General features: G+C 44.7%; 1 protein-coding gene across 1 annotated transcript; it reads left to right on the top strand.

The window, feature by feature from the left end:
* Positions 1 to 2,455: 2,455 nt before the first annotated feature.
* On the top strand, positions 2,456 to 4,407 carry LOC119095443 (uncharacterized). The gene is made up of 3 exons (XM_037218269.1): positions 2,456 to 2,484; positions 2,958 to 3,173; positions 3,717 to 4,407. The coding sequence occupies exons 1-3, from the start codon at positions 2,479 to 2,481 to the stop codon at positions 3,846 to 3,848; spliced, it is 354 nt and encodes a 117-aa protein (XP_037074164.1). The 5' UTR covers positions 2,456 to 2,478; the 3' UTR covers positions 3,849 to 4,407.
* The last annotated feature ends 7,712 nt before the right edge of the window (positions 4,408 to 12,119 follow it).

Here is a 12,119-nt window from a genome sequence, read left to right as displayed (position 1 = left end):
TGAACGAACTGCTACCGGGAGGTATATATGACCAGCGAGACCATGTCGGAGAATTTAACTGCGAGTATGATGGCGTGATTTGCAAGGCTATGCTGCTAACCATAAATATGTGACGACACAAGAAATGAAAACGTACAAAAAATAATTATGCGAGATGCGGCGGCCGGGAATTGGGGCTCTCTTCGATGATATCTCTTATCCTTTTGCATCGATAATGGAGAAATTTGTGCATATCCCAAGCAACTCAACTGAGTAGAATTTAATGTCGAATACAATGTTGAGCTTTAAATGATTAGCATGCTTATTCTAATGGCTAACCAGTAGAATAAAGTCGGCGTAGATGTTGAAAACCCTTACGCGAGAACCCCTGCAGAGATGGGTTGCTGGGACATGGGGCTGACTTCGTAGCAAGTATGAACAAATTGTTGGGGGTACGTGCATAAACCCAGGTGGTCGAAAGCGTGGAATTTCATGAGGAGCGTGATGATTTGTTGGTTACAAGTCTATATATGCGTAGCGGTTGAAACGCAATCATCCTGAACAGATAGAACCAGCGTGCGCCAATTGTTAGGCATGTCAGGTAGTCCGCTAATCGATGGGTTAGAGATACATGGCAAGTATGATCATGAGCTTTGTGAGCTTACATTTAGTGAACCTGTTAGAATTCATTCAGCGCGGAAAGTGAATACGCATACGCGGAACACAGGTACCCGGGAGGATGAGACTCCAACATTCTTAGAATCTAGCACTGGCATTGAACATTGACAATGGCATCGATAATTAATTACAAGACATAGTAAATACGACGATTGACCGTCAGCACGGAAAGGAACCGGAGGCAGTACATGTGCAGAGATTAAGAGATCCGTAAAGCAGCGCACGAATATGCGTGATGGCATGTCCCCAAGAGAGCATCTAGTTCATTTAGCTAGTCCAACTCATGCCACGCTGCTTGCCCTTGCGCTGCTTATATCTCGCTGCTTGGACTGCGATGTAGGTGGTGGCGGAATCTTGCCGCATTGGATACGCCACCATTCAGAACATCGTCCGCGATCATCAAACCATAAGTGACGGCCATCATCCGGATTATTTATAGTCATCAAACATATCACATGGTTTCATTTATATCAGCGGTGTAGTTTCCTATTTGACAGGGGTCTCCAGCCCGAACCCCTCCCCCAGCCCACTCCACGAGCTTGTGTCACTGCCTTTCTCGGTGTATGATGCTCATGCGCGTTTTGGTGCATTTGAAAATGCCGAACACAGTTGATTAAGGGAACGGACAAATTTTGCACCACTTCTGGTGCTTTTCTCCATTACGAGTTCAGAGTTCAGTGCTAAATTATTGATCTACAGGTTATTATCAGGAACTGGTTAAACGACATCCAACAAACATTGGTTACACCAGGTCTGATGATGGTATGTGGAAGTTTCCAGTTTTCGGCAAAACATTGGCGCAGTGAGCTATACTTGTTTTTAAGCTAAGGTGCGGGTGATGCGTTTGACCCCAAAAAGACCAGAGAGGAGTGAAAAGATGTAAAAGAAAAGAGTAAAAAAAAAGAGAAAAAAGTGAAAAGAGCGTGCTGGGTGTGTACAATCCCACTGCTTCGGTACCAGAGTGGTGAGAACCACACACTCGCGCGTGAGATGTGGGAGTCGGATCCGGCTACATTCGGATGAACGGCGACAAATTTGACGACCTATTGGATATCTTATGACCTTAAGTGATTAATTGCAGGCCAACTACGACGATTGACCGTCATCTCCGACAGGATCCGGAAACAGCACACGAACAGAGATCCAGAGATCCGAGAAGCGGTACACGGATGCGCGTGATCCCGTCTCTCCAAGAGAGCGTCTAACTCATCTATACCTGGTCTAGCTCATACCACGCTGTTTGCCCTTGCGCTGCTTGCTCCTCGCTGCTCCCGCTTCGATGAAGGCGGTGGCGGAATCTTACCCTATCGGATACGTCACCATTCAGATGATCATGAGTGATCATCAAATCATACTTGACGCTCGTCATCCGGTTTAGTCGCATTCATGGTACACACCCCATAGTTTCATTCATATCATTCGTGTAGTTGCTTACAAGAAGCTCAACGCAGACATTCGCGTTCCGTATATGTCTTTGACCAATGATCGCCAAAAGCATGCGTACTGGTGTCTCAGCAGGGGTCATAAGCATGAAAGCAGGAAATAAGTTGTGTAACTACAGCCCATTGTGCAACAAAGCAAAACGTGGTGTGGGGAAGACAACTGAAACCGGGACGCCAGCACGCGACAGCACGCGACAGCACGCGACATGGGCGTGTCCCGTACAAGGCGTGGAACGCCCCTCGATGAGGACAAAATGTTGGGGCTGGCCGCCCCAGATTCCTGGCTGGCAAGCCTCTGATGTAGAGGAATATAAAGGCACCGGTCGGCAGGGCTGAGACGTTATTCCTCCGGTGAACACCAAACGGGAAGACAGCAGCCATGAAGGTAAGCAGTACGGATACAGAGATCATGGGGATGAACAGGACGAGTGTCCAAGAACGTATACTGCTTTAAGGGGGTGATGATGACGCTGTCAGCCCCATCAACATCCTGAGATTTATTCGTCTTGACAGCGGCGAAGTCTTCGATGTTTCCAAAGGCCCTAAAAAAAATCGAAAACGTGGTATGGTTATGCAAAATTGAGACAATGTGCCTACGCACGCAACAGTCTTCAACGCATCCGAGTTAGTTGTCAGGAAACTATCCCAGTCTGTGGTAGCTTTGCCAGTCAGATTGCTAAAACTTGGACCATGCATATCATTCACGCATGGCGTACTTCACTTCAAAGCGTTCCAAAACTTCCAAGCACATTGTCCCTTTCACGAAACGCCTCATGTTTTTTACCCTGGACTGTTCCAACAGTTCGTGGCGCGTATAGCAACAAGCCCTGAACTCTGACACAACTTCCTTTCCGCCAGCTCCTAGTGCTTGTTTGCTTGGTGGCATGTGCCGCCGCAGACTACGACGGCTATTATCGCGACCAGTACAAGTACCCGGGCAGATACGGCCCGTCAGGCTACTATGGCAAGTACGACGGAGGATATTATCCAGACTACTACAGCTACAAACCCTACGGCAAGAACAACTATCGCTACAACTACGACATCTACTACCCCTGGGAATGGGCCAAGCAGGTGAGAATAGCAACTAGACTGTCGTAGCGTAGGGAAGAGCATACGCACGGGCTATTTCCTATTTTCCATCAGGCAAATGCTTTACATATATTACACAAACGAAACAACAGGTAGCCTGAATATTCATATCATGCGTCACCTTCCATTGTGGCGTATTGATCTTAAATTAGCTACCAAGAAGGGCTCATGAAATACAATATATCACTCACGCTAGTGATAAAGAAGGATTTGGTAACAGGACACCGGCAGCCCGCACTGAACCAGCACCAGCAGTACTGCAACGGAGCGAGGGATGACAATGCCAGCCCTCAACCGGACCCGGGAAATGCTGGCCTGTATTCAGTGTAATGAAACGTAACACCAGTGTCAGTATCCGCCAAGCGTCCCCGGCTCCCACTCGGTCCCCATGCATGTTTGGCTGGTGTTAGTTAGGGAGCGGAACCATAATGACGACATTTCACTATTCTTCGGTCTTTTCTAGACCGCGGCATAAACGTCAACGCTGATCGCCTCCTCAAAGCTGATCTACCTGCCGTTCCACAGGGCAAGTACGAGAGCAACTACGGCGGCCGCACCCGCGGCGGGTATTATGTGAAGCTGCCTTACAGCAAGGTCAACGTCGACTACGACATCAAACACGGTGGCTACGGCTATTCCAAAAAGCCCTGGTACTAACACCGCAAGTTCACAACCCGGCAGCAACTGCTTTGGGGATCGAGGCATCCCTAACTGATATACTGATGGCGGCAGACAGACACCAACAGTTACCGACCAGCCTTCCGTAATCGTGATAAACCACAACTTCAGGTCTGTGTGCTGTTAATAAGCCGGCGCCCGTGTGCTGTTGGGCTGAGTGCGCATGCCTGGCCGACAGTTTGCACCACTAATATCGCGTCATGTACCACGTCTTTATCTCATTGTTAAGAATATGAATAAAGGACAAATCAGACCAAATGGATGGTACATATTTATGTCATTAAAACAACTCGAAGAACTAAACAGATGTAACTCAACCAGGTCATTTGTCCTAGCTCAACGCCCAACAATGTCCGACAAGATATAACCTAACCTTACTTTTGCGGCGTGTAACGAGCAATGTGATGACAGAGTTCATTGCTATCTCCATCCAGATGATACCTTAACGTGAGTGAATAGAGGCTGGCGCCTGTGGAGGCCTGCCAGCTTGGATTAACCAACACACTGCAATGCTCTATTGTTTGTAAATTTGCCATAAAAACTAAATACACTGCAGAACGTTCCTGGTCGAAGAACTGTATGAAATCCTTGTTAAACAGGAAACTTTCACACTAGAAGTAAGGACACTAGATTGAACATAAAAATAAAATGCATTAGTACCATCAAGCACCATCAGAGCAGAGATAAACTTACGACGAATAGCTATGGGCTGCTTAAAGAATCAACTATGACACCACAGAGCAGCGTCGCACAAAACGGAGATTGCACCCAATCCACATCACAAGTACATGGAACACATCACCGGTAGTGCACTGGGACAAAACAGAAATGCTGAACACAACCATCGTCACTTGTAGCGACCGTTGGACTTTTACGTGGGGTAGTTAAGCCTACTAGAAAATAACCCGCCCTTCACTAAGTGTTTATCAAGACATGCTTGAAATAAGTTCAGAGAGGGACGCATAACAATTTCATACAGAAGCTTGTTGCAAAACTTGTCGAAAATGATGAAAAATGTCTTGCTAGTGGTCGTATCGAAATGGTAGGCAATCTTGTGCAAGTGAGTCATGTCACTACTCAGCCGTGGATTTCGAAGTTATTCGAATTAAGGTCCTTATATAATATGTTGTAATATATATATATATATATATATATATATATATATATATATATATATATATAATGTATATCTTATCTTATATTTTACTATGAGATATGTCATCCATATATCATATTATCACTATTTACCAAGCAGGTTTTCCCCTCACATATGATGCCTGCCCAATATCTTCAAATCTGCAACATTCCATTTCAAAGCATCACCTCTTCTGGTAGCAATGGCATCAATACAAACTACCGTTTGTGTTTGGGCGTGCGTATTAAGCCATTTGTCAAAAAGCTTATTGGTTGCAGTTTAGCGCAGTGGGGCACTATAGACCACGTGATATACCGTTTTCCCAAAGCCAAAGAGCGTTTCGAAAAGCCACTGTGCTAGACGCCATAAGGGCAAAGTCATGTCCATAGCATAAGGTGGGCGTTTCTTTAGAGCTCCATGCAACTAGCCTACTATGTGTATTTTTTGTCCCTAAATAAGGAGTTCCAAACTTCTGTATAACATATATTACACAAGTATTTTGAACAATTGGTGTATTGCAGCCATTATTTTTCAAGCACGTTAGAAAGAGTAAAGCAGCTGAAAACATTGATAGTGATACGCAGGAATTTCATTGGGTTTTGTAAGAAGTCCCAGTGTGACATCAGTTTATCTCCCCCCCCCCCCCCCCTCCTCAATAACTATGTCTCGCTAAGTTGTTTTTGGCGGACTCTGAGTGTGCTTATGTTTATGTGCGTATGACTTCTATGCCACTGCATTATCTGCAGGTCTCCTACGGACGACAGGCACCATTCGCTCACATTTCGGTTTCCTCTGGATGGCGATAACACTTTTGTTATCACATACCCCATTCCACGCCGCAAAAGACACCAAGTTGTGTTCGGCTGGACATTGTTGTTTGGTGTGTTCGGGGAGAGAGATTTGTTTGGCTTGAGTTGCGTGTGTCAAGTTCCTCAAATTGGTTTCATGGCTCACACCGGTGCTTACTTTTGGTTTTCCATGTTTGATTTGGTTTCATTTTATTCATATTATTCCATATCAGATACAAACGGGGTGGCAGACGACGGTGGCAGAATCTTACCGTGTCGGATACGCCACCATTCAAAAGATTATGCATGATCACCACACCATCAATGACGGCCATCATCCGGATTACTCATAGTCATCAAACATATGCCATAGTTGCATTCATATCAGCCATATTCATGTCAGGATATATATATATATATATATATATATATATATATATATATATATCATCATATCATCATATTCATATCAGGATACGCCACCATTCAAAAGATCATGCATGATCACCACACCATCAATGACGGCCATCATCCGGATTACTTATGGTCATCAAACATATGCCATAGTTGCATTCATATCAGCGGTGCCGTTTCCTATTTAACTCTAACCCGAACCCCTCCCCCCCACCCCACCCCACAAAAAACTCATTCACATAGGCTGGGGCTAAATTAGTCGGTGACAGATTCCGCGGCGAACCAAAAGACGTTCTTATTTGAGAGGACATTAACCTCCATGAGCCCTACCCCAAAAATTGTACTTTCTCACGTCTTAGGTAGGCATTATTAGATCCTCTAACGAAAATATCCGAATCTGATTTTAAATCTTGTCCTGTAGGTAAGTTGGATAAATGCTTAGGTGCCCCGAAACGGGATATTACGTAATTTTCAAGTATTTCACTTGTTATGATTTTTACTTATAAGCACCGTCTTTCTAAAGGTAGGCTTGTTTCTGTCATCTCTCTCTCTCTCCCAACAATGAATAGTAAGTAAGAACAACGCTGTCCTCAAGATATGAGTAAACAACGTTGAATGACAAAATATTGCTTCGATGACAGCTCACAAAAGAGCTTGCAAACCTTCACCGTAGAACTAAAGGATTATTTACAATCGGTAAAGGTACACTATGATCTATGCCTTTTACCAAAGCTAAGGAAGGCTTTAAACAGGGCTACCTTAAACGCAAGGCGAATAATTGAACACTTTGTTGTACAAGCCGCTGCGTCATTGTGCCCTAAAGCTACGCACTGTAGGATAAGGTAAATTGATGTGATTTGTAGCTTGAATGGCTTTTATAATGGCTCATATGTCATTACCAAGCCACGTGATCAGCCAAAAAACTACGGGATGCACTTTTTCAAATGTGGAATTTGTGATACAGTAATTTGTTTTCTCCAAATATGCCCTTCATGTGTCATGATTTGTTAACTTCTGGGTGGTCTTTTAACGCGTTTGGGCGACTGGTGGATTGACCCATTATATCTTTTAAATACATTCAATTTCCTGGTCATTTCACTTCAAGGCGCATTTACTGGTATTCTAAAACCAAAGAAGGGATGTGTAAAAGTGGCAAAATGCACTGGCATTACATTTGTATGAGACCAAGACAGACAAAAGTAGGAACGGAAATAAAAGCACTAAAAAGCACACTGAAAACACAATAGGCTTGCTTTATGGCCCGCGCATTTCATGATTTTACTATTTTGAATGGGTATTCTCACGATTACATTTTAATCAATGCGCTTCTCAATATTTTGTTACCCTGTTTTCCTCCATTTTCACCCTTCCGTTTGCCAGGACCTCCATTCAGCGCAGCCGATAGCAGCTTCAACGAGAAGCCTTGGCGCGTTTTCCAATTACAATAATTGAAGGATAATTAATAGTTGTAGATCCCGCCCGTCCCAGCTTGTGGCGACTGCTGTCTCCGCCTGCGCAGACCGCGTGAGCGGTGCGCCACCGAGCGTGCTGCGTGCGTACAATCCCACTGCGTCGGTACCAGAGTGGTGAGTACCACACACTCGCGCGGGAGATGCAGGAGTCGGATCCGGCTACTTTCGGATGACCGTCAACAAATTTTACGACCTATTGGATATTTTATGACCTTAAGTGATTAATTACGGAACATAATAACTATGACGATTGACCGTCATCTCCGACAGAATCCGGAAACAGCACACGAACAGAGATCCAGAGATCCGAGAAGCAGTACACAGATATTGATGCGCCCGTCTCCCCAAGAGAGCGTGTAACTCATCTAGCTCGTCCAGCTCATACCACGCTGCTTGCCTTTGCGCTGCTTGCTTCTCGCTGCTCCCGCTTCGATGCAGGCGGTGTGCGGAATCTTACCTTATCGGGTACGTCACGTTTCAGATCATAAGTGATCATCAAATCATAAATGGCGCTCGTCATCCGGATTATCTGCATCCATGGAACACACCCCATAGTTTTATTCATATCAGCGGTGTAGCTGCGTGCAAGAACTTCAACGCAGACATGCGATTTCCGTGTATGTTTATGACTAATGATTGCCAAAGGCATATGTACTCCTGTCACAGCAGGGGAAATAAGCATGAAAGCAGGAGGAAAGCCGAATCCAAAAACTCAAGTTGCAATCAATAGCACCGTAGCGTGCGATCTCAGACTACACAGCAAACTTCAGCTTAAGTGGACATTGAGTTTACAGGCCAAGGTCAAATTCTTATAATGCTTCTGTGAGAAATCTGACTACTCCCGCAACAACTTTCTTTCAGAAGTGTATTTGATGGTGTGAAATCCCACGATCAAACATGCTGCATGGAAACGTGTAGTGTTACGCACGCCGTACCACGCCTTGAGCAAAGGTCACGTGCAGATGAGAGCTGAAACCTTACTCTATACACCTATTTCGGTATATTTATTTCCGCTATGTTTGAACCATCTTAACGCGAAGTGGGAGAGCGCAGCCGCAAGTATGGGCATCTGAGACGTGATCGAGAGCTGTCACGCGTTCATAAAGCGTCTACGTTCATGGTCAAATGGATTAGCTGGGTGGTGACTAAGTGGTTGGCTCGATTTTCGCGTTGTTTTCGACGGTTCAGTTCTGCCGAGAGCGCTCTCCGATATCTGTCAACCCCGCCGCCAGTCACGTGGTCGTCGGTTTGCGTGTGAAGCTGACAAATGACTTCCGCCGCGCCGTCACCGCCCTGCCGCGGTGAGCCTGAACCCCGCCGCCCGTCGACGCGGGCCCGGGCCCAACAGTAACCAGTGTCATGAACAGAGAATGGCGTACAATTGTGGCGTAGGACGTAACTTCCCAAGCTTTTACTTCGAATTCGGTTGCCAAGGATGAAAACTAACTATTTACTCCAACGCCCTACCATTCTACTATTTACATGACATCTGAATTAAGCAGTTACCCTGTACTTCACCAGCAGCCAGTTTTATACTGCGAACTTACTTCTTACTTAGCGCTGGTTTAAGAAGGTTCGGCGCAATTCCCACTACCACACCACTTTAGAGAACCTGGCATCACTTCTCCGAAGCAAAGAGTAAATTGCCGAGGCTGAAGTAATTCCAATAGCGATGCAAGCGGTCGTTCCCATGGCAACAATGTTGCCGCTTTGTACCCGAGAGGTTAAGATGCCTGTAATAAATTCAGAAATACCACTGAGGTGACGTAAAATGTAAAGTTATTTGTTGGTTAACTTGGTGACGAAGCTGTGATTTTACTGGCGATTAATTCTTAGACTAATTACGATCGCTTTTTTATTCGCTGAAATGTAGATGTCTTGTAATTATCAGTATTTTTCCGTTACTCGCAGTAGTAAACAACGTCGCTGGGTCTGTGCGCACATGCCCTGAGCTTCTCTGTCCTACTTGAAATAGCTGACTATCCTCACCCCAGGTTGTGCATTTTGTGAATTTACACCATGTCTATTCGTGCCATAGCAGGGAATAAAAGCATAATCTCGTGAAATCCACGACTTGTGGGGAAAAGGTTGGTTTTCATTACCGCCTGCCAGCTTTATCCACAAGTCTTATTGTTGTGATGCCCATAAATCTACCATCCGTACTGCAGTTGCATTGATTTTCTCATATAAGCGTAATCATCTGCCCTCGCTTTGTTGACATCGCTTCAAAGCTCAGCAATTTCCCAATGCAGGTGGATTTTCGGTCTAAATGTCCTGTTCCTCCGTTCCAGCATGGCTATGCGCCAGCTCCTCTACAATCACCATTGATTATTATCTACTGGCCGGAGCATCTTTCTAGTTGACTTCAGTTTCGGAGCAAATGTCTGCTCCATGGTCAAGTCAGCTGCGTTTACCTAGCCCGACGGATGCCTGGTGAAGTACGGAGTAACTCTTTACTCCATATCTCCACGTAAATAGCAGAATTTTTAGGGCGTTGTAGTAAATAGTTACTTCTTACTCTATGCAACCGGATGCGAAGTAAAAGCTTGTGAAGTTACCCCTTACGCCACAATTGAACAGCATTCTCTCTGCATGAAACTAGTTACAGGTGTCCACCGGGTTTCACAAACGCAGCTGATTTGACCATGAAGCAGGCATTCACTGTGAAACTGGGGTAAACTAAGGAGATGCTCTAGCTCGTCGTAAATTCATCCATGGTGATCATAGAGGAGCTGGCGCATAGCCATGACGGACTGGAGGAACAGGCCTATTTAGACCTAGAATCAACCTGCAGTGAGGAATCGCCCCGCTATGAAGCGATGTTAACATAGCAAGGGTGCACGAGTACGCGTATATGAGAAAATCGATGCAACTGCGGTTCGCATAGCAGCTTTCTTGGCATCACAAACATAACAACTGTGGTGGATAAATCTGGCAGGCCGTTATAAAAACCAACCTCTTTCCCACTTATCACTGTTTTCTCGGCATCATCTTTTTCTCTCTCGTTATGAGACGGAAATACCTGATATAATGTCACAAAATACACCACCCAGGGTAAGGATAAAGTAAGCTATTTACCAGCAATCTTGACGTTGATGTGCATATCGTCTACCTACGTAGCACAGGAAGTAAAGCTCAGATTATGGATACACGAAACACAAACATTTAAATTTACTTCTAGTACTAGTGGACAATATCGAGAATCATAAGATGGCTGCATTTCAGTGAATGATAAAAGTAATCGTGATTATTTTATGAAGTAATCGTCGCTCAAACACCACTTCGTTATCGACTTAATCCAAAAATTATCACTATTTTTATGTCACCTTAGCAATATTTCTAGATTCATCATAGGCACCCTAACCTCTCGGGCTATCGCCTCCAAAGCAATAACATTGTTGCTATGAGAGCGACTGCTTCTATCGCTATTGAAATCACTTCAATTCGGCATTCTGCGATTCACGTCGGAGGAGTGATACGAAGTTTTTGAAACCGGCGTGTGAAGTAGGGAGTTACGCCGAAATCACTTCGGGCAGCCCAAAGTAAGTAGTAAGTTTCCTTTAAGAAGCTCGTCACAGGGTACGCGCAACATGCCCTGAGAAGCGTTTTAAACAAAAATTCGGTCATCTTTCAACACAATTGTTTGAAACTTGGTACAGGCGTCCTTCGAAGTCGTATCCAGGACAAATTTTTCATGCTTTCACACCATTGGATCTATAGGCAGAAAACACTGAGTGCCCTTGCTATCAAGACTGTTATTTGACATGCCAATATCACATTGTGCAACATTGAAACAACACAAAGACAACGCCTGCAAATGGTGGACTAATTGATTAATGTTTCCCATTTACAGATATAAAATTCGCTCCTTTGTTCGGCTTCTGTCCCCGGTTTTGCGCTTTGTAAAAAATTGCATCGTCGTTCTGACGGCTGTAGCGTTTTATTTATTGTAGTCTCAAACTTGTCATTTTGTTGGCACAATGGATGGAACTTATTGAGTGACAGCAACTAAAAATTTCGCAGGAGTATCTCAGGAGTTTTTATTTGCTGCGAAAAATAGACGAGGGAGCATATTTGGATTCCTCCCCTCCCCCGGTTAATGCTCGGATGACTTCGCGAATCGACTGAGCGAGGCCTACGTACCTATAGCGGTTTGAATGGGCCCTTCCCGTCTTTTTCTTCAATGCTTTTACGACATTAGTTGTTTTCCTGAACCACGTTTTGTGGCACACCATACAGGCATTTGGGTGGTGGTACCACTTATGATGAAAATGTTGTCGGCAATCAAATAGCTCAGAAGTAGCGCTGCAGACAAGAATGTGAATGCAGGGAAAAACATAAAATCACGGACAAATACACCAGAATATCACGAGAAAAAGCCAAAACACGCGCTCATAACGATTACTCGCTTAAGTACACACAAATCAACATTGCTGTTTGA

This window comes from Pollicipes pollicipes, unplaced genomic scaffold (genome assembly GCF_011947565.3).
Source record: "Pollicipes pollicipes isolate AB1234 unplaced genomic scaffold, Ppol_2.1 Scaffold_4219;HRSCAF=4965_pilon_pilon_pilon, whole genome shotgun sequence".
Classification (NCBI taxonomy): domain Eukaryota; kingdom Metazoa; phylum Arthropoda; class Thecostraca; order Pollicipedomorpha; family Pollicipedidae; genus Pollicipes; species Pollicipes pollicipes.
This window is presented reverse-complemented; position numbering and strand designations above follow the sequence as displayed.